At 47.5% G+C, this 22,199-nt stretch overlaps 5 protein-coding genes across 5 annotated transcripts; 4 read left to right on the top strand and 1 right to left on the bottom strand.

Annotated features, from left to right (window-relative positions):
• Positions 1-1,920: 1,920 nt before the first annotated feature.
• On the top strand, positions 1,921-3,808 carry FMAN_04248 (uncharacterized protein; the record flags this gene model as incomplete). The annotated part of the gene is made up of 3 exons (XM_041829066.1): positions 1,921-2,013; positions 2,084-3,305; positions 3,363-3,808. The coding sequence occupies 3 exons, from the start codon at positions 1,921-1,923 to the stop codon at positions 3,806-3,808; spliced, it is 1,761 nt and encodes a 586-aa protein (XP_041679865.1).
• Positions 3,809-4,421: 613 nt separating this feature from the next.
• On the bottom strand, positions 4,422-5,200 carry FMAN_04249 (uncharacterized protein; the record flags this gene model as incomplete). The annotated part of the gene is made up of 2 exons (XM_041829062.1): positions 4,422-4,612; positions 4,669-5,200. The coding sequence occupies 2 exons, from the start codon at positions 5,198-5,200 to the stop codon at positions 4,422-4,424; spliced, it is 723 nt and encodes a 240-aa protein (XP_041679864.1).
• A 2,833-nt stretch (positions 5,201-8,033) lies between these two features.
• Positions 8,034-8,449, top strand: FMAN_04250 (putative glucose repressible protein Grg1; the record flags this gene model as incomplete). Its single annotated transcript, XM_041829061.1, has 4 exons — positions 8,034-8,075; positions 8,134-8,178; positions 8,235-8,269; positions 8,362-8,449. 4 exons carry the CDS (start codon positions 8,034-8,036, stop codon positions 8,447-8,449), a joined length of 210 nt encoding a protein of 69 aa, XP_041679863.1.
• A 2,442-nt stretch (positions 8,450-10,891) lies between these two features.
• Positions 10,892-13,213, top strand: FMAN_04251 (uncharacterized protein; the record flags this gene model as incomplete). The annotated part of the gene is made up of 5 exons (XM_041829060.1): positions 10,892-11,283; positions 12,018-12,414; positions 12,474-12,632; positions 12,693-12,748; positions 13,030-13,213. 5 exons carry the CDS (start codon positions 10,892-10,894, stop codon positions 13,211-13,213), a joined length of 1,188 nt encoding a protein of 395 aa, XP_041679862.1.
• A 2,838-nt stretch (positions 13,214-16,051) lies between these two features.
• On the top strand, positions 16,052-16,455 carry FMAN_04252 (uncharacterized protein; the record flags this gene model as incomplete). Its single annotated transcript, XM_041829059.1, has 2 exons — positions 16,052-16,213; positions 16,366-16,455. 2 exons carry the CDS (start codon positions 16,052-16,054, stop codon positions 16,453-16,455), a joined length of 252 nt encoding a protein of 83 aa, XP_041679861.1.
• Between the last annotated feature and the right edge of the window lie 5,744 nt (positions 16,456-22,199).

The following is a 22,199-nucleotide window of genomic DNA, read 5'->3' as shown; positions in this document are numbered from 1 at the left end:
ACCCATAGATCTCTGGAATGAGGAGAAGTTTCATCAGCATCTAGCCCTAGACTAGTACAGTGTTATAGATCGACTTGATAGCGAGTTTATAATGGTTGGTCCTATTCATTGAGCCTCCGTCTGAAAGTTTGCCAGTCTATTAGTTTATACTTATGTGACTTTCACTCCCAACGCCTGTTGATGGAGAGTTGGGGAACGTCAAGGCTTTTATCCCAAGGGTTAGAAGGTGCTTGGAGAAGCTTAGGGCAGCTTTAGTCTATCGTCAGTAAGCTTTTTGAAGAAATCGTTTTGGTATCCTAATCATATGCCATACTGTGTAAGTCTTTGCTGTTTTGTAGGCATTAGTCTAACATGGATTGTCCACTCTTTATTTTTTCCTCACACGTCCAGGCTAGAAGCATAATGAAGTGGGAGATGTTTCCTCCTCAAACAAGTGCTCCCGGAAAGGGCCTGGACTATAGCTATGGGTGCTATAGCAGACAATCAGTGGCTTGCGAAGCGTTTGATTAGGAACACTTAAGGGTTGGTATCAGTTACAAGAAGCACCTCAGCATTCATATTTGATCTCGTGTCAAGAATACCTGCTCTTCATCCTATCTTCTTGTAATGGATGCTTAAAACGAAGGTGTTACTGAGTGCTAAGCATGGGGTACGGATGACAGGTCTCTTATTATAGCTTTCCTGCAGCAGCTTCACTTCCCTCTTCGACTTGGCACCCCTATCTATCTTTGTGTACTCTGTAATGCAAGGTGAATGTGCACCCCTCGTCTTTATTATATGTACTAAGTAAACACAGTTGTCGTTGTTTTCTCTTCGTAGAAGACTCGATCAACAATGGTCTGACTGTTTGTTATTGCTTATGTTGTCCCAACCAGCATGTATGGCCAAAAGAGATGCCTCATGGTGTTGTTTCGGGTTTTTTTTTTTTTTTAATTCTCAGCTTCGAGTTAAAGGACATCGTCGACCGCTTTACTAACATATTAGACTTCAGATAGTTTCACCTTGCATTGACGGGCTCAAGTTGATTGAGGCCTTCACGAGAACTTTGAGGAGGCTGTTCACACCACCACAAGTTCATTGGATCACCATCCATGTTCGCATATTAATTGGGAAGACTGTTTATGCTGATCAGGCGCTACCGAAGCGGCTTCATTCCTGAGAGTCGATATCGCATAATTTACCGCCTCCGATCAATGATCAGAAGCTTATGTCATATTGGTCATATCCACCAGCACGTCAAGTAAGCCTCAGTAAGCCATGCTCTAAGTGACGTTCGGTACTGCCAATGATCACACCAGCTCGACATATGTCGGCTTCACATGAACAGATTATCGTGGTCTAGCAATATGTGCCAATGTCTTCTGTCTGTTGGCTTGAGATTGACTATCATGATGATGCTTTGGGCTCCTGATTACCCTAAACTGTATGATTTGACTAACACGTGAGTTCAATGCTTATCTAACAGGGCTAATAAGCATATGAAACTGTAGCCAATGGGCTAATAAGACTTCGTTTTCCTGATAATCAAGACTATCATGTGCGAGACCTAGGACAAGGAGGTCCACTGTTATTATATCAGCACACTGCAGATGAGCAATAAGTAGGTGAAGTCTTTGGAGCTGCTACCATGGTCTAGAGTATATAAAGCTTCCTGGCATTCATCGGTAGTTGATACACAGATGCTAGAGCCACGGCGGGAAAGGTAAGAGAACTCAGCGATCAGGACGATTCCAATATCAACTCTCTTCAAAAAAAGGTCAAGATTGTTAAAGTCCTGGCTTTCTCAGAAGCGGTCCAGTGGATCCGTCTCCCATTTGCCCCGCTATTGAGGCCAGGCTAACAACGTCATCCAACTACACGAGCAACAAAAGATATAACAAGTAAAAGGAACAATCGTGTGTTATCCTTTCAACTGCAGAAATGGGAGACCACACGGAGAAACACATTCATTTTGAAGATGGTCGCAATCGCGAATACGATGGGAGTTCTGACGAGGACTGCAAGGCAGTAGAGGTTCGTCCATACTGTCGCCAATACCAGATGACAACCAAGAATGGTGCGACTGATCTAATCGCCTATGCAGGTCGTCTTCGATCCCGGAAACCCATATCGTCGCAAAAGCTCAATGGTTGCCTCAGAGATCAAGGCGCCTGTGATGCGCCATCCTTCGCGACGTGATGAGTGCCTTGTCCACCAGTTTCTTGACAGTCAGCGACGCGCAAAAGATGCTGCCAGCTCAGCCAGCGAGCCAGAGTCGGAACCCTCAATAGGGAATAACCCTCCGTCATATTTAAGCAACAATCCAAATACTAGCCATGCCACTTTTCACAAGGCTCTCAATGGCGATCACATCGAAGCTGTTCGTGACGACAGCCTCGACTCGATTGTAGACCCCAAATACCAGAAGAAGTGTCGCGCTGTTGTCGAGCCTGGTGGTATGGAACACTCAGGCCAAGCTGATCAGCAGGCCTGGACGCAGCAGATGACCAAAAGCATGTCCGACGTTGACCTTTCAGGTTATCAGGACGACGTGCGAAGTCGCCTCCTAACCAAGCAGCAGCTTAGCGATATGGCATGGGGTGTGCGTGAACTAAGTCGCCGATTGAGTAGCATGCGACTTCGGTTCAAGGTCAAGAGCATCTTTATCCTCACAAAGATATACGACCAAGACTTGATCCCAAAGACACGAGAATTGGTCAAGTGGCTCCTTCAACATAGTCACGAGGTCGCCTACACCGTCTATGTTCAAGACAAGCTCAAAACAAACAAGAAGTTTGATGTAAGTGGAATAATTGACGAGGTGAGCAAGGGGTATCTTGATAGAGGCGACATGAACGAGCAGGCTGTCAAAGAAACGCTGAACAGGCGACTCCGATATTGGGACGAGAACATGTGCAGAACACGACCTCATACCTTTGACTTTGTTATCTCACTTGGTGGCGATGGTACAGTGTTATATGCCAGCTGGCTCTTCCAGCGCATCGTGCCACCCGTATTGAGTTTTGCGCTAGGAAGCCTGGGTTTCTTGACCAAGTTTGACTTCGAGGACTACCAGCAGACACTCTTAACGGCCTTCACCAAGGGCGTTACAGTTAGCCTGAGGCTTCGTTTCGAAGGCACTGTCATGAGAAGCCAGCCGCGCAAGAGAGCCCAGCTTAGTCAGGGCCCCGAGGAGGACGAGGAGCAGTCCCGAGACTTGGTGGAGGAGCTTATAGGTGAGGAGAGGGAAGATGAGCACACGCATCGGCCGGATGGGACGTTTGAGATTCTGAATGAGGTGGTAGTGGACAGAGGACCAAACCCAAGTGAGAATCCCAGAGTAAACGTTACCCCTGCAGGAGATGTTCTAATGTATATTCTAGCAATGTCAACTACCGAAATTTTTGGTGACGATGAGCACTTCACCTCAGTCTTGGCGGACGGTATTTGCGTATCGACACCCACAGGCTCAACGGCATATAACCTCGCCGCCGGAGGCTCCTTGTGCCACCCCGAGAACCCCGTGATGCTGGTAACATCTATATGCGCGCATACCCTGTCTTTCAGGCCTATCATCCTTCCTGACACGATTGTGCTACGGGTCGGTGTTCCATATAGCGCAAGAACGGCTTCATGGGCGAGCTTCGATGGCCGAGAACGTGTCGAGCTTAAGCCAGGAGATTACGTGACTATCAGCGCCAGTAGATTTCCATTTGCCTCGGTGCAAGCCGAGGGACGGAGGAGTGAAGACTGGGTGAACAGTATTAGTGGAAAGTTGGGATGGAATACTAGACAAAAGCAGAAGAGTTACAAGGAGTGGGAGAAATGAGATGATTTGTACCGATCTAGTACGGACTGGAATCATATATGTGAAGGGTGGCGTTTCGATGGCGGATTTTGATGGTCGGCGTTCTCACCGTACTATTTGAGTTGAGGAAACACGTCTCGTTGTTACTGCAAAAGGTGCTATGCTCGTGTAAATATGCACTTTTCTAGAACCGTTTCGGGTTGTTTGGTAGGACGTGGCACAGGGGCTTCGCTACCAGCGAAGCTATATTGTACGTACGAATTCAACGAGATATTTCACCAATGTTGCCTGAAGAGAGAGAGAAAATTGTCACGTAATTAATACTCAGATAATACATGACGAACAATGTTGAGGATTTTACGATGACCTGACCATAAGCTTTACGGTTCTTGTGACGATATTACCCTAACCTTGAGGATATATGAGAAGATCTAGATCTAAATCTCGGGTATCTAGGCTTAAAAGAAGCTCTTCACAAGAGGCTCTGCATGACTGCCCGCACCGTGTCGCATACATTAATGATCCCAGTGCCCAAACTTGGCTTTGCGTTCTGCATCCATGTTACGGCACTTCAACAACACTACACATATACTGCAAGTATAAAATGACTTCATGGCCTGTGATCTCTTGGTGTCTAGAGAGTCTTCTTACCTTGGCGCAGATTTAAGGCATTTGATATGTCCTTGACTGAGTACCAAATAACCCAAAGCGGAATCCAGACCCACAGAGTGTTAAAGAAAAATAGGTAAACCCAAAGGTACATGAAGTTACTCGTGTCGAGATTAGCACTTCCGATGAGCCATTCAGGACAGAAAGTCATGAATCCTGAGCGTTGTTTAGTTTGGCGAATCCATATGAAATGAGGTGCTGTCGAGACTTACCGCCGTACAGCTCACAAGTAGCCAGGACAATCATCCATATGCTGACCTTAGGATCCTTCTTAGCCAGGCAGTAGCACACATAAACAGCTAAAGGCCCATCAAAGAACACAGTCAATAACTCCAGACTCACAACCCCCAAGTCGACACCAGCCCATCTCTTGTCAGCCCTCGCATATACCATCCATAGCTGGGCAAACGGATTGTCTCCACCTGACTGCGCACCATATACTCGATCGCTATAGCCTAGGAATCCAGGAGGTGTTGGGAACAGGTCCGTCTTCACATCCTCGACGAGGGGTTGGTGCGAGAAGAAGCAGTGGTACAAAAAACTGCCTTCGAGGAGGAAATGACACAGGGCATCGGCGAGATGCCATATGAAAAGAAACCGAAGAGTCCCCGAGGAGGCGGAGGGTAAGAAACGCAAAGAGGCAGCATAGGCGACGAAGACGATTGCGAGCGTTGAGAGGAGGGAGATGATTGTTGTTTGGTCGAAAAGGTCGGGCGGTAGGGACGATGAGGGTTCTGTGGCCATTGCGTCGAACCTCAGTACTAAATTCTTTTTAATTAATTGAATTGAAGATTGAAGAGTCCAGTTATTGAGTTACAGCTGCAATTGAGTTGTTGTCGAGGAAATTTGAGCTTGCCGAAGAGGAGCGGTGTCGGAAATGAGACGCGATTGCGGCTCATATCGATACCTAGCTTTACGCGATAGCCTCAAGCTGTGGAGTCTTGATAATCAGTGAGTTATCACCGCCACGTCTCACGCCGAAATGCTAAGAGAGAAAGAAAAAGTTCTAATATAGAACGGCAAAATTATATTAGGGAACTTTCCAGAAAGAAACCTTTGATATACAGTCGTATGTATCAATCTGTGAGAAGCTTGATTGAGGCTGTTCACGTGCCAGAGCACGTGGTTCTAGCAACTATTGAGGAGCTCAGATGTTTTGAGGACACTAACCTCAGAGACTTGGCGAAGATCATGGGGGTTTCTCGGCTTAGTTGAAAAACTGATCATTCGAATTATTGTTAAACGGATAACACGCAGTACATGTTGATCCAGATGGTGTAGGTTGTCGAAAAGCAAACACCGTATTGTCTACAGTTCAGACGATCATATCACGAGAACAGGAAGGCAGAGATGTATCTCATAAGTTGAAGAGATAGTGAATACTGGGTATCTAAATGTTCAATACGGACGGCGCAGCAAGTCCCTGAGCGAGACACTGCACAAATCCTCCGCAAGGCCGTATCTTCATAGTTTCTTGGGCAAGAAAGCATCTGCGATTTTCACCAATTGAAACTGTCACAGGTTAAGACTATCTGGAAAGCGGTGTGAGTCTTACATTACACTGTGAACTACCAGAGATTCTGACCCCAGAGTCATGTTTTAAAGGCCGTCCCATAGCCATCCTGTCTTTCCCTTCCTCTCTTCATGTCTTCTTCACCTGCCACAATATCATCTCGACTTCACTATCCAATTTGGGTATGGAATAGGATCTTATGGTTTTAATCTCTGGTACTTCTTCCTTCCTTTCTGCTTCTTAAGAAATAGATATACTAGTCAAGCTTCAGATTTCATCTACTCACCATTTTATTGTTTCCTAACTACTATATGCATATGAAGGCTCGAGTTCCTACCAGCATCAACTAGGGGAGCCACGGCCATATTTCAGTGTGGGGAGGAATGGGTTGTGATCCTAACAAGGCAATGCAGAGTTTCGGCACACCAGATTGTGCAAGATTTACAACACTTCTTACTACTACCCTGGAATGCGATTGGCGTATCACAACCCGTACCGACCTTATCTACTTTCTCACAAGGACTCAAGTAAAGAAGCGCGCCATAATCTCGTTGCCTGTTTACGATTCGGCATAAGCAAGTTGTTACCTGCATCCCTCGGGGAGATGATGCATGTGACTTTCACCAAAATTTGCCGGCAATCCATCCAGCTAGGGTAGTTTTTATTTCCGCTATTCATGCTGATTCAAATCACGGAGTACAGATTGTGTCATTCTCTCCAGAAATATGAGCTCGAGCGGATATTCCCATGTACTATAATCGTACTAATACAAAGAGCACTTTGCGGTTTTGCAAGCCCCTCGAAAAACGAAAACATCAAACCTCGAGCGGTTAGCGTAGCATCGAGAAACAAACAGCCACCAAAAGGCCGTGGTGGCACATCAGAAAACCAGAATTGCAAACATGCATACATAAGATTGGTAGCGGAGACATTGCTCCGTCGAAAAGGACCACGAGGGGAGAGATCTCGATGGAGAGCACAGCAGATGGTGACGGACACCAATCAGCACCAGGAAGCAAAAATGCAGGCGTCGGGCGTAATTATGTTTTACCCGCCTCGGGTGGAGTACGGTCACAAGCAAGCAGGCTGAAGAACAAAATGCCCGATTTGGGGAAGCACAAAATAGGTAACAAGTGAAGTGTGAAGTAACCACCTTACGGATAAGCGTAATTGAAATGTATGTTCACATGACGTCATTGCTGATAGCTCTGGCCACGTCACCGCCACACTCCATGCTACCCCGCTATGTGGCGGCGCCGTTAAACCCGGAAGCGGGGCAGATCTGACCCATCGCGTTACACGATGTCGCGGGAAGTGGGCCCGCTACCAAAAGAAGAAATACCTTCAAAAGAGCTTTGAAATGACATCAAACTCCAGAGAGTCTCTGTAACAGAGGCGAATTTTAAGCCGCAAGGGACCGAGGTCGATCATGTGTCAGTATCCAGGTGTCTCGCCTCGGAATTATACAGGGCTCAATCCTTGAACTCCCAACCTGTGCCCCGCGACGCGCATAATGCGTATACAGACCAGTCTCCTCTTCTACCCCCACCAAATAAAACAGGTCCCAGATCCTTTGATCGAGATGACGTTCCGGTGATGACCTGACGTCAGGAATGTCTTTTGAGCAACCATCACAAGCCAAACGCCCGAGCTTGCTTGCTATCTTGCTCTCAAGTGGTCGCGTTAGCTGGGGTACGACCGGTTGTTTCCCACTTATCAATAACAGTAACGTATCAAGCCGTCTAGGCAACGTAGGACTCCTATGTAGAAGCCAGTCAATGACGACACTTTTCCCCTTCACATGATAGTCCATGATAACTGGACAGAAGGGGAGCGATGGGGACAGGCATACCAAACTCGAGGACGTGTACGCTAAACAAGTAGTCAAACACTCGATGACGACGGTTTACCCGCAAGTTGAAATGAGAACAGTAAATCAATCTATATAAACCCCCCCATTCCTCCTCAGTCCAGTCTGTTTTCTTCCCTCATCATCATCACGCACAACCTCAACAAATCATCAACTTCAGCATTCACCAACTTAACCATCCAAACCAATCCACAATGGACTCCATCAAGAACACTGTCAACCAAGCTACTGAGAAGGTAAGAATGCTCTCGAGATTCCGCCATGCTTCTGAGTTCACTGCTAACATCTCACAAGGTCCAAGAGGGTCTCTCTGGCACCAGCAAGGAGGCTAACAAGGAGGTCAGTCCAGGGAAACACTTACTTTTGCTCAGAATGTGTGACTAATCAATTTCAAGGTTGCCAAGGACTCAAACGCTGGCATTGGCACTCGGTACGTTGACACATGATCTTCGAGCATACATGACCCTCCAACACACTCGACCCTCGAACTGTTCTGAATTATCTAACTTTTCTTTTCTTCAGTGCTTCCGCGGCTAAAGATGCTGCTTCTGACAAGCTGGACGAGACAAAACACTCTGCTAAGTCCGAGGGTTACTCTGCTCAAAAGTGAGCTATGTTGCAGGAGAAGAATGAAGGCGGTTTCCCCAGATACTAGCATATATGCAAGATTTTAGTCATGTCGTAGCTTAAAGAGATGTTATGCTCAAATCTATGATCGTTTCTACGTGTTATCATCCATATTTTCATCTCCTATGTCTGGGTGAAATGATAAAGTCGTTCGCAAATCTTGTTGTGGCCTCAAAGAACCTGAAAAGCAATATTAACATACGACAAGATGATGTCTTCAATTTAACACCAGCAGTAAGGTGGGAATATTTTGATGCTTGCATCTAACAATACGATAGAAATTTACATACTGGCTTATCTTACTTTAGCTAGGTTCCTAACATTAGTGAAGCGGCTAGCATGAACTGTGGATCAACACTTGATATCCCAGTGAAGTAGTATCACATACCGTACCAGTGGCAACTCATACGTATCCATTCTGATAGTATAACTAATATACACATGTATATCACGAAATGCCTAAATAAGGGCAGAAAGGTTTCAAAGTCTAACCATAAGTGTATGTCGGTTGGGCAACTTCAAGATGCCATAGATGATTTAATGGGCCTTCAAATATGAAGTTTAATCTTGGGAATCCTTCTTGACGACATGATCTAGCTCACAGGGTGCTCTAAAAACCGATCCTAGTGAACTCAGCGACTACTTAATTGTGGTCCCGACCAAGCTACCTATAACAATGGATAAAATAACATCACTGGCGCCATCGCCATTCCAACAGGAAAGTTCCATGACAATTGATCAGACGCAGCCCCAGTACGGCCACTACATCATCAAGTTACACGAACAGTTGACCTGGACTGATACCTAGCGATAACTGAATACTTATATAAAGACAAGATGCACGCACTGGCTGCGACGATTGGCAATCCTCGAGGAGCAATACAACATCAAATGAATAAACCCAAATAGATGACTTACCTCTGAATTGTTTCTGGCTCACTAAGGGACCTAATCCCACCATGCGAACGAAAGGGTCTCCTGGGTTCTGCCAACATGGCAAACAAGGTTCTGATTCCCCTTCCAAGATCAGCAGAAGCCGACCAGTCACTCACCAGGCCCTGAAGGTAAGACTTGTCAGTGTGGCGGATAAACCACAACTTATTCGACGTTCAGTTCACCCACGTAGACACACTTTTTTTCCCCCACATTAGATAGTATTCATATGAGCTAGAAGAGGAGGTCGAGTGAATCTCAACGATAAATTTATGCTGGCATGTGCATTAAGCACTTAACATCGTCGACATTAAGGAATGCCACGTCAAAGGTTATGCGAGCTTTCGGTGTTAACGAATATAGTAACACTTGAGCACCACAATGATAGGAACGACTGTATGGAGGTGATCTGGATAAGAACCAATATGAGAGTGCATTGTATGCGCAGGCCACGTTCCCTAAAGGATGGGTTTCCCATATTGCTTCGATTTATGGTGATGGTCAATAGCCAGCCGAACCAGTAGGAGAGATATGCCATGTTGTGAAACAGCATGGCATATTACATAGGCATGTAAGTCAAGGATCACTACCGTGAGTGGCCTGGGGTGCTTAATTATATCCCATGAACATGACGCCTAATTATCCTTGGGGTCTTGGTTGCATATCTGACAACGACAGAACAAATCAACCGGTATTCGATCGATATTCACAGTATAACTTTCATCTCCGAGGAAACTGGCAAAGCAACCTTAACATGGACTTTTGCTTTTTTTTCTTTCTTTTCTTTTTGATGCTGCCAAATTTCTGCTATAACATTCAGAGAAAATATAAGCAATAATAACTTGATTTTTACTTTACTTCCTGTTGTAATCCAAGGAACCGCCTGTGAAGTACGACGGTACTGTCTTGGTCGGCGTCAAACGGTACCCGACTATCCAAACAGTCGACCTCTAACAGAGTGGCCGCCAACGTCCTCATGCAACAGGATCAGAACTGGCATGCAAGCAGATACAGCATCGGCCATTACTTCACCAGAGTCAAGTTGACTGGCATATACTATTCATCATGGAAAACATGATCTTAGGAAGGTTTCCCTAGTTTTGGCTTCGTTTAACAGTATCGTCCTCTTGGCGTACGCCTTCGGCCACTATTCTACGTACACCCAAGGCATGACTTTCGACGACTACATGAGTTGCGTGGGCTACTATTGACCCAGTGCTACGTGGTGTATGACCCAACTTATATCTTTTGTTGTCACGAACTACAATCATATCAATATTTATGATATCTGATCATATATTCCAACTTAACTTTCTCAACTCTCTTCTCAACAAGCAACTCGACTACTAATACTTAAGGTTAAGATATACACTTCAGCTTATATTATATAAGCTCCAAAATATCACTTTGAGCTAAGTAATAACGAGACAAAAAAAAAAGGTGATACCATTTCGAGATAATCTAGTAACCCTAAACTGCGAATAACACCATAATGATAACTATCGCCTTGGAGAGCTTCACGGATGTTTCATGGCTGGATCCCCTCCAAGTCGTTCCATCGATTTGGGAGAAAGCCCGGTTGCCTGCACTCTTGTATTGCATCTATTGTTCGGCGTCTGGACTCTACCTGGTATCGCTCCTTGCTCTCTCGAAAGCCAGGTCTCAACTTGATTGCTATGAGCAGACGATAGTCGACGGGTTTGACGGGTTTGACGGCATTGCTCAAACGAGGAACACCAGATATTCTACAGCCACCTTTCCGGACGCCTTTACGGCTACTAGCACCGTCGACACAATCTTCGTATGTGCGAAAGACCGGTCGGAAAACAAGCAGAGCTGGCTCCTAGTGCAGTCCTTGGAGGCACAATCATCAAGCGACAAAGTGTATGTTTTCAACGGTCAAGATATGTAGAAAAGGGCCGAGCTAGTCAACGCTCAGGAGGAGTAAGAAGAACGATAATCGGTTTAGGTAGAGTGGAAGGTATCATACTGGTGGTCCATAAACGATATGAATCACAACCACGTACATATGCACAATACGAGGTTACTAGCAGCCTCCGAAGTTGAGGTTCTTGGGCAGTTCCCCCATGTCACGCTGATGGTCGGGCCTGAGTATACATAAGATTTAGGGTAGGCAGGAACACGCGAGATCTCTATCGTAAGGTAAGTAAAGAACATATTTAGTGCATCTTAGGAGGTCTTTAGGCTAGTGTTTTAGTATACCGTATTAATGTAACGAGTTTTGTAATCCTCGACGGGTATCTCTTTTACCAGAGACAATACGCATACTATCTACCTATGTAGGAGTGACAAAATATATGTGGAACACCCAACCTGCGGCGGACCCCTCACTTATACTGGAACCTTTGGAACTACTTACATCACCAGAACTCACAAAGGGAGATACAACATAACGCCGACGTCAAGTGATAGGGTCTGCCTCACGCGTAAGCCGACGCAAGTTAGGTGGTCGTCATTGCTTTCCAGTTTATATTGCAACAAGCACGGCACTGGACATCATGAAGCATCTCATTGCCGTAGGGGCTTGTTACCTGGATACAATCCTCGCGAACGTCACCTCTACTGCATTCACATGGCATTTACTAACTCACCTCCAGTGTTCCCTTCTTCCCATCCGAAGACTCCAAGTTACGTGCCACCAGTCTCAACATCCGACGTGGAGGCAACTGTCCCAACTCTCTTCAGGTCTTAGAACAATTACTCTCCGAGCGCGACACCCTCCAGCTACATCTGGTATCACCCCTTCCCGCTACTGGCTCGTCCGCAACACAGCGTGTTATATCGTCGTTCGGTGAGCAGTCGAACATTGACTTCAGCCACTGCGTTTATCGTGAGGAGAGTACGGAGGCGGCAAGCAGTTACATCATGCGTAGCGAGGCATCAGGTAGTCGCACGCTTGTCAACTACAATGACTTATTGGAAATGACTGAAGACGAGTTTGGCAACATCGCACGAGGCTTCAACCCGGACCAGGAGACATGGTGGCATTTTGAGGTAGGATGCAGACGCGGGGACCTCTGCCCGGTAATTCTAGGCTAATGATGGAACAACAGGGCCGAATCCCGGATACCATACAGAGCTGTATCCGTCTCCTGCGTAACGCACTACCAAAAGCGACAATCAGTGTCGAAATTGAGAAGCCTGGTAGAGAGGGCCTCCCTGAGCTGGCGGCAGAAGCGGATGTTGTCTTCTATTCGCGAAGTTGGGCTGAGGTGAGAGTGGACTCATGGATATCGGCCGTTACAATTGCAGTGACCTAACAAGGGGGATAGAGTCGAGGACACAAGACTCCGGAACAATGCTTGAGAGCTGAAGGGCATCAAAAGGCGTACGTTTCATGGAAGGACATCAGGCTTCTGCTTTGACTGTATGGCCCTTGCTGACAAGAAGCTGCATAGGTCACTGGCACTGTGTACGTGGGGTGAAGATGGAGCAGCTGGGCTGTCTCGGTCGACAGGCGAGAGTATTCACTGCCCTGCCCTGGATAAATCAGGGCGAGACATTTCCGTGATCGAGTGAGTTGTCCCACCCTGACAATACCTAACACAGCAACAAAACCTAGTACAAGGCGCGTAAAACTGCAGGACCTGACCACTGTTCGAGATATAGTGCCGTGGGAGCGGGTGACACTTTCATAGCCGGAATGCTGTACGGACTGATCTGTCACCCTGACGACTGGACCATGGGAGCGAAGCTGGGTTTCGCTGTTCGACTGGCTACGGTCAAAGTGCAGCGGGAGGGGTTCGATGGACTCGGAAGAGACATGCTTGAAACGGAGATTGGAGGCGTTTGAATGAATACCTGATTACGGGCAGCCATGGGCATGATTGCCTGGGTCTTATCCCGATAATACGATGGTTGCTTGACGACAATCCACACATTTAGCTCTTTAGGCAGACTCTTTCGGTGCAAGGTCAGATGCCGGAATATCAAGGGGAACTGGGGGGAATACTAAACCGCTCATGGGCGGAGAAAGAAATGGCAAGAAACAGCAAAGTAGCTCGGCGAACCATGAGTCGCTGCCTATGGCTGATAATGCTCTCAATTCGGGTGATGAGAGATTTAGTGGGCAGAAGAGAGACAGTTGAGCATATGACTGGAAGGGACAGACAGTGGAGGAGAGAAGTGGAAGGGGGGATAATTAGAAACAGGGGAGAAAGGCGGTGAAAACGGGGAATAGAAACATTGGGTTGCTTTGATCTTCAACCGCCGTAGTGCACATACGGACACGCACTCCCGCTATTGGTGAGGGCACGGATTGGTTAGTCAGGTGTCAACTTGGACCTGTCCCGTCTCTCTCCTGCTTGTTGATGTGATGCAAGTGGATGAGCAGGTGTCTTGTTGTCCTGGCCTAGGTTGTTAAGAAGGGTAAGGATGATGCTACTCTGCCTGCAAGACACAACCTTGAACCACGCGGATGCGCCGGGGCTACTGCATGGAGACCACGATTAGTCTAGAAGCACGTCGTTAGTCTTGGTGCTGGTGTGAAGAAACAGTCTAGATAGTGCAAGAACAAGATGGAAGTAAACATCCTTGAGTTATCCCATCTACCAGCTGATCTATCAACAGAGGCTATAGCTCTACAAACACGTAATACGACAGCAGAAAAGTCTCGTAATGATTGTTGGACGCTCGAGCCTAAGTCTAAGAATCGATTCTAGGGAATCATATCACAAGGGATGTTTAATTCCCAAGCTTCGTTGAGACGGTTGAGCGAAACCAATAGCTAGCTAATGTATGTAGGTGGGCTAGTCGTGGGATGCCAGAAAACCTTAGAGCTTAATCATACGTGACATAAATACTCAAACAGACTTAGAATGATCCAGGACTAATTTAGGAGATCCTTCGACTATTTATTTTCGCACCGTCTCTCGAGAATTTGCACACGCCCCAAGGCATGGTTGCAGCACAGACTACGGTACCAGAGCCAGGGCTGCGGCCAACCGTCCGTCTGCAGCTAATGCTTACATAGTATACACTAGGGAGGATTCTAAAGGGCAAGCGAGCTGCGAGCCGCTCGACAGCGTCGTCATGCGGTGCAGAGTCTAAGGACCCAAAAGCCCCGAGACGCAGGCCCAAGACGATTTGCCGTAGTTGCTATTTGGGCAGCTGGCTTGTTTAGCAATGGCACCAGGGACAGGGGCAAGGTGTGAGACGTGTCAAATGAGACGGGAGGACACGACAGAATAGGATGAAAGGAACCAGGACCAAGTCAGCGACAAGTCTAATGTGTCCGCGGTCAACACAGCTTTGAGAGCAGGACGACCATTCTAATTGCAGCACCAAACTCACAACAGTCCACACTTGAAGCACCTTTGTTGTTGGTGGGGCATGTTTTCAACAAGGAGTGAGAACTGAGAACAGGAATATGTACACGAATCTAAAGAGAGTACTCCGTACTATGTATATAAGCCACTGTCTCGATGACGATATCAGACATCAGAAATAACCGGACAATATCGGAGTATGTACCATACTGTAGATACCAGAAATTGAAGTCAAATACGTAGTATGTAGGTATGTCGTTGATCATCACACCAAAGCTCATGCAAGGTGGCGGTACGTACATGCAGCTGGCATGTTGCTTGTTGGCTGGCTCTCAGCAAGGTTAAGGGGATGTGATTCAAGTGCTGCACCATCAAATAGGATACGGCATGACAAAAGCTTCAGATCCATCAAACCTCGTCGAGACAAACGAGTGCTTGCTTTGCTTTGCGAATGACGCCGGCCCGCTTTGAGCATGTCTCAAATCCCCTGCACACTGATGGAAGCCAGAAACCCTCTCTGCCAGCACTAGACAAGGGGTGAACTGTGGATATGAGTCTTGTCGCGATGGAGGGTATATCCAATCTCATAGGCCCCCACACATGCCCAGTCACAGCCATAATGGGCAATTGGGTGGTGTCGTATTAGTTCTAGGGGGTGTTGCGAATAAGCCCGAGTGATGTGGACTTGACGGTCAGAGAGGGCTTTGCAACTTTCCGTTGGTATGGCTGAACTCTGCTCTGACCCGCCATGAACATCCCCGATCGGTATGGGTTTCTCGGACGGAGGAGCGGGCGGCAGCTGGAGATGCCCCCGGCTTCCGGGCTCTATAGTTAGATGCTAGCACTACGCCGCAGGCTTTATAGACAAGCATGTACATGTTTTGGGAGAATGCCAGGTCGTGTTAGGGACTGGAGATCGTTTGGAGTCTCGGGCGGACAGTAATGTTGTGTTGAATAAATTATTGAATTACTTTTCATTCTATGATCGGTAACGAAATCTAATGAATGGGACTTTTCGAGAGTACCTCTTGTCTATTCTCGAGTATCCTATCCAAGGGATCATTCTCACAAGCTTACTGTACAAACCATTGACTCTCTCCTCGCTTGATTGCGGAACTGAGAGACTGGGAAGCCATGGTGTATTCAAGAGAAAGTAAAAGTGGTGGTACTCTATTGGTGACATGGTTACGTGGTGGTGGTCGCGTCGATATACAGCATTGAAACCGGTCTGGTAGTCAGGATTGAAGAGGTCTGATGAAGGCTGCCTGATGCTGGTCTCTTTGAGTATCCAATCAAGACACCCAAATTGTAGTAGTAAAATACGCCGAAATAAGTAACAGGCTTGTTCAAGCATTCTCGGTACCATGGCTATCCAAGGTTGCGCCGCCAAGCTATCCACAAGACCCAAGACCAGGTCCGGCCAACTCGAGACTGATTGCCGTATCTTACGGCGTGCCGCGAGCCATATCCCTTCCGCTGGACGGTCGACCTCCGCAGAGCTCCACCAGATTTGGATTTGGACTGTTGTAAGTGACTGGATAGCGGTGGTCGTGTGTATGTATATTGCTTCATGGTCACGCCCTACACCTAAGGTCTGAGACGCTGAATGATCACTTCATAGTAGGATCGCATAGGGGCTTCACAGCGTTCCAAACAACTCGTTGCTAACGTTATACAGCAACGATACAACATTGGAGCAACGAGTCATAAACAGACAATCAAGGCAATCAATCATTCTGCCCCCATCTTAACAAAGACACCTGCATGATCACAAACTCGCATGCATGCCGCCGCTGGGGACTAATGCTGTGTGAGATGTTGCTCAGTCAAGGCGACCGAGGCGGGCTGTCCATGGCTCTCTCTCAAGCGAATCCTTCTGGCAGCTGACTTACATGGCATGCATGGGTGGATGGGAAAGTTGGACCATGGGTGTCGAAAGGCCAAGGCACAGCGGTAGGTATGTTGCAGGTAGAGTTCTCATTGAAGCAAGGGCTCTTATTTAATCCTCTTGAGTCAATCAAGCCTGGGTCTTTCATTGGCTCGACGCACACGAAATTGTTGGAAGCGCAGTATTTAACTCCAGCAAATGTACGTATGTACGTACATGATGCAGAGGATGCCAAAAAGGTCAGGCTTTTGTGCAGTGGCTGGTCGCTCATAGCCTCAGACTCTCCGTTCTCCATTCATGTTGCTTGTGGTAGACCCATGGCAGCGGTTTTAAAAGTGGCCCAAGGGTATGTTTGTAGTCTAGCGCAAGGGCGGCGCATCCCAGTGTAAGGGTCTGATCATAATATTGGAGCCATCCTTCATCAATGACTGTTGATGGTGATTGACGCCAGTTCTGTCCAACACGTTGAGGGATGTTGAAGGGTAGAACTCTCTGATGGATTGCGTAGTCCTATGAGCGCATGCTCACATGGTCTCATGCTGGGTAATCCTTCCCGAAATGAAGGTCTCCAGCCCACGAGGACTTTGTACTGTACTGTAAGCATGCAAACATCCAGGTGAATGTTACATACATAACAAGCAGACCAAGGCCAGGCCAAGCATGTTGATCTTCGGCAACTGGACCGTGGCTCTGGGTAATTATTCTTTTTCGCTTCCTTGGCGATACCGAGGTGTCATGCTAAGGAATCCCTGGTGAACGGGCTTGAATCCTCCACCTACACACCCTTGCCCTTTTCTTTTTCAAGCATCCACAATCTGTTTTGAGTTGGCATAGTGTGGCGGGTGTGGGTTGCCAGGCTAGCCAGGTCTTAATGACAGCAAGTCCTGTAAACGAGATCGCGTGGATTCGAAAGCCACAGGCAACTTTGATCAAAACTAAGAGTTTCGGTGATGCAAGCCAATCGTTGCTCGTAAATATTCGATGGCTTCTTTCGAAGCCTGTGTCCCGTGACAGTAGCCCACTCGGCGTGAAGAGTTGGGTAAGCGAAAGGAAGCTTGCACATTTCCTACAGCTAGTACTCAAGAAGACTCAAAGAATTCTTATTGCAATAAAGATCTTCGGATCGGACGACATCTGACCCGAATACGTTACTGTATGTAAATGCATTGTGTCGAAGGGGACCAGTGAGTCTTCTTGTCTGACATCGAATCCATTGCTGATCGCAAAGACAGTTAGCGTTCGGGCTACCGAATTAGCGACTCGGCTATGAAAGGGGATCCACTGGTACAGATTTGCTGAGAGGGGTGGATTCGGGCATGAGGATGTGTGTCTAGTGCGATGGTAGCGAGAGAAAGTCAAACAAAGAAAACAAAATTTCAGCCTCTCTCGTAGTACATTATGGGTTAGATGCAGGATCTTTGATTTGAGGCCGAACAGGGCATATTGGTTTGGGCCCCATCCATCTGAGAAGCACATCTGGTGATTGATTGGACGGTCACAAGCAGATCTCTAGGGTGACTACAGAGTATGATTCCAGTTATTCTTCACAATGACTGGACGAATGCGTGGTGAGTGCGTCCCCAATGCAATGAACATGTTGAGCCAGGGATGACATGAAAGCAACGAGGACCTAACATTGTGTCAAAGATACTGAACATTTGTGTAATGTTGACAAGTTACCTTTGGAGCTTACTGTTGCGACTCCGTTCCTAATAATGGGTCGCCAACCTAGGGCGATGGTGTTGATGATTTAGGTAGTGAGCTGTCGACCGCCATTTGTTTGCTGCTTGGAGGGCATTTGGATGACGCATATGTTGAAATCGCCCTCGTCAGCCGCGATAGCAAATGTGATCCCAGGCGGCCAGGATACATCCGCCGATGAGGCATGCTGGCATGGTTTTGAGAAGAATGGTGTGGTGCTTTGCCAGGGGCTAGACCGTCCAAGGCCAGTGATAATGCGCTGTGCTGAGATGGGATAGTATTATGCAAAAGTATGTACTGCACCGTATTAGAAGACTCTCACATGGTGGTGGCTGCGCTTCCGTGACTCGGGTAACGCACGAACCGTAAGGAGAAGTTTGATGAGTACTCAAGTACACACTGTATAGGTTGATGATCAGCACCAATGTCTTGTGGGACAGCGTTCCGCCCAGAAAGCTAGTGGCTTTCGTGCTGTTCCAAGTGAGATAAAATGCCTGGGCAGGACAATCAATGCGTGATCCAGCCCAAAGAGTGTGGTTTCGCGAGGGCAAGACACGGACATCCTTCAAATCCTTTCCTCTCCCTGTTCTTGTGACCCACAAGAGAACTTCGGATACAACCTATGCTAGGGGAGGAAAGGAAACACAGGACCTCGATCCTAAATGATAAAAAGACTTAGGGTAATATAGCCTAAGTTTAGGATGACTTTTGCTAAGTTTATTTTGACACCCCATAGTAAGGTTCGCTGTTTTCTTACCCCCGAGGCCATGGAACCCAGCTGCCAGCCTGCTTGAAACCTCCAAGCCTCGACAAGACCATGAAATCAAAGAACGGCAATTACCTGAAATCCCTAGCCCAGGACAGTAAAGTCAGCGCGTAAATTGATGAATAGACCCGCCAATCACCGAGGTATCGATCGAGGGCATCTGAACCGAAAAGAAAAAAGAAGAAAAAAGCCTAATAGCTAATCCAAAACATTGCAAATCTTCATGTTTTGGCAAGCGCTGTCTTGATAAAAATTCCGAACTGACATCGAGATTTACTGCAAAGATATTGCGGCAACTGACCTCTAGCAAATACCGGCCAAAGTATCTGTTCATGGCCACAGCCTCCGGATTTGTTGACCAATATCGGTATCTACGGGGTGAAGTATGGATATATCTGACCGCAATTGTTTGCCAAGATGCCGACGCGCTCTCCTGCTACGGAGAAAATTTACACGCAAGATGGATCGACTCGTACACTACCTAAACAGCGCATTCATAGGCACCGGTGATAGACTCGTTGGGTGTTCTGACCACACACCCGAGTCTCGTGTGTATGAACGGTAGACTCACCGGGACATTAAACCAGGCAAGCCAGGGTTACATGAGGTTGAGTAAAAAGGATGTTGAAAGATCCATCGAGGTGGCACGCTTTCATCTTGCACCATGACACTTCCGGGTGGCGCACAGTTGCCGCCCTTGTTTGGTGACTGAATCAGTGGGTGATCAGGGCAATTCAGAAACAACAAGGCCCAACTCGCCAGGCTCACCAACTGATGGCCCCAGGCTGCTGATCCCTCTGCTGCACGATTGGATCCTTCCAGGGGGGCTAGTCAACTTACAGTATGCCCAGATCTTTCGAGGGAGAGATGCGAGCTTCAGAAGGCGAACAGGCGAGGACTAAAGGAGGAGAGGGGGCGTCAGTATGCTGTGCTCCACAGGCACTCAATTTGGTGGTTATGGTCAGCGCAATGGAACTCTGAGGGTGGGGATAATCTCGTAAACAAAGAATCCCTAGCTACCAGCGCCAGCAAAACTCTGGTTGACTGCGGTGTGAGCTTGATGAGCCGTGCATATCCCCCATAGATAGAGGGGCGATGAGATGAGACAATGGAGGTGACAGAGAAGGAGTAAAAGCCGAGACCGTCAGTGTGTAGCCATTGTTGCATCTTTCATTGGGCCAGGAACAGAATATAATTACCTTTACTATGAACTGCTCCAGAGTGGATCATCTTAGAGGCTTCTGCTAACTCTCCTCTGACTGTTTCCAGGCCGGCGACCTGAGGATGATAAAAACACTTGATTAGATCTAAGATAAGTTCAGGAAGACATTTGACCGTTTCTTTTCAGGCCCTGTGATCTTTAGTCTTTTTGATCCCTGAGATGAACACTCAATAGACACATCAGACCTTCCGTACCTAGCACATTTCGATATGTGGGTAAGGTTGCTCGTGTTTCGTGTTTTGAGATGAATCGCTTGTACATGTTATAGACGACGTGGCAGGCCATGCCGGAGCATACATAAGATCCACTGGTCCAGGAAGAGAAACCAAACCGCTTGCCCAAAAAGCCACCAGTACTCAAATCATGGTGGTGTTCGCATTGCCGTTGGCGTACTGTAGCACAGGGAACTATGAAGTGGTACTGTAGGCAGACTGGATTCTGGAGCACGGGCTGACATCCCGACATTTACCAAGGTTGGAAAGAGTCGTTGGTTTCCACAGCCCCTGAGTGGAGGAAAGCATGTATTAACCGAACTTGATTCAGCGCTTGGATGATACTGTCAGGATGAGCGAGTCGCCAACTGACGACCTTTGGGGCTTGCAGGTGGATAGATGACTGGTTACCGCACTTGCCATTAATAACTTCAAACAGGGAGGGGAGAGTTCAAGCGTCCTCTGCCTACGGTAGGTAAGCTAGGTAAGGTAGGTATTCAGGCGGAGCATGCGCGTTCAGCCTAGCCTACCTAGGGTGAAAGAAAACACGAGACTAGGGCCGGTGGTAGATCGATGGCTTTTGGTGTAAGCCAGTCTCGTGTATTTTTACCGCCCAAGGGACCTCCACATACCTAGGTATGTGACTGGGCATTCGACCATGCCATGCCAGGTAATGGGTACCTAGGGTGGATTGGAGGTCAGCGCTCAGGCTGTCGGGCGTTGCTGGAGCGTGCCTACCCTAGCTGCCTTACCTGAGATACCGATCCGAGTATCCAAGTGGAGGTAGGTACCTAATTACCTCAGGTGTTGGGTGGTACATGCCTGGAGAGTCAGGCGGTCCTGCACCGCCATTCGTCCAAGCTTTGAGTCAATGCCTCATTGATCTGGCTGCAAGGCGCTCCCTCTTCCTCAATACCTCTCTCTATGATGACCTGGAATGATATTTCTGTAGCACCTTACTCTTTGTCTGAGGTCTCGCTCCATGTACGGAGTAGGCCAGACCGTAATTGCTCTTCTCTGCTCGTGCCTGGTCTTACGGAGCAAATTTACAAGACGGTAACTGTCCGCATCCACTGAGGTATTCTTGCCACCAAGGGTTCCCGCCAACGGCAACAGTACGTAGCCACATCGCCCACCATAGTATGGATGTCTAGCTTCCTCATCTAGACTATCACACGCCCAGAAAAGCACTCACAGTGGTGCCCAGTAGAGACTTACCTGGCTCTCCTGCACAGTCGGAGTACCATGTGCATAATGCAACGCCGGTCACCGACCACAGGTTTTCCAGGAGAAGCACCATTCTGACTCTTAGGGTACTAGAGTACGGATGTGGTCCCACATCTTGATATTTGAAATGGTACGTTTGGATTTCTCATCGACATTGGAGCTATTTCACAGCGAGACAGCCTAGACAGCGCAACACCAACCGCCTACGATGGGACTTTGATGCTGCGCCATTAAGCCCTTGCTAATACATCGTCTTGTGGATTAAACTTTCACGGTGATCCCAGGCCTCAGGGCAAGTACTCGGTGCCAGTCCATCAAGCTATCCACCCATTTATCGAAGTCTGGCTCAGAGCATTTATCAATTGCCAGCACGTTATTTCGTCCATCTTCGGGAAACTACCAATGATGCTTTTCCTCACCAGACGAGCGTTCAATAGTCCCAAGAATAAACGGATCATGATACGCAAGAACATGTATAAAGAAGCGGGTACAACAA

This window comes from Fusarium mangiferae, assembly GCF_900044065.1.
Source record: "Fusarium mangiferae strain MRC7560 genome assembly, contig: FMAN_scaffold003, whole genome shotgun sequence".
NCBI lineage: Eukaryota > Fungi > Ascomycota > Sordariomycetes > Hypocreales > Nectriaceae > Fusarium > Fusarium mangiferae.
This window is presented reverse-complemented; position numbering and strand designations above follow the sequence as displayed.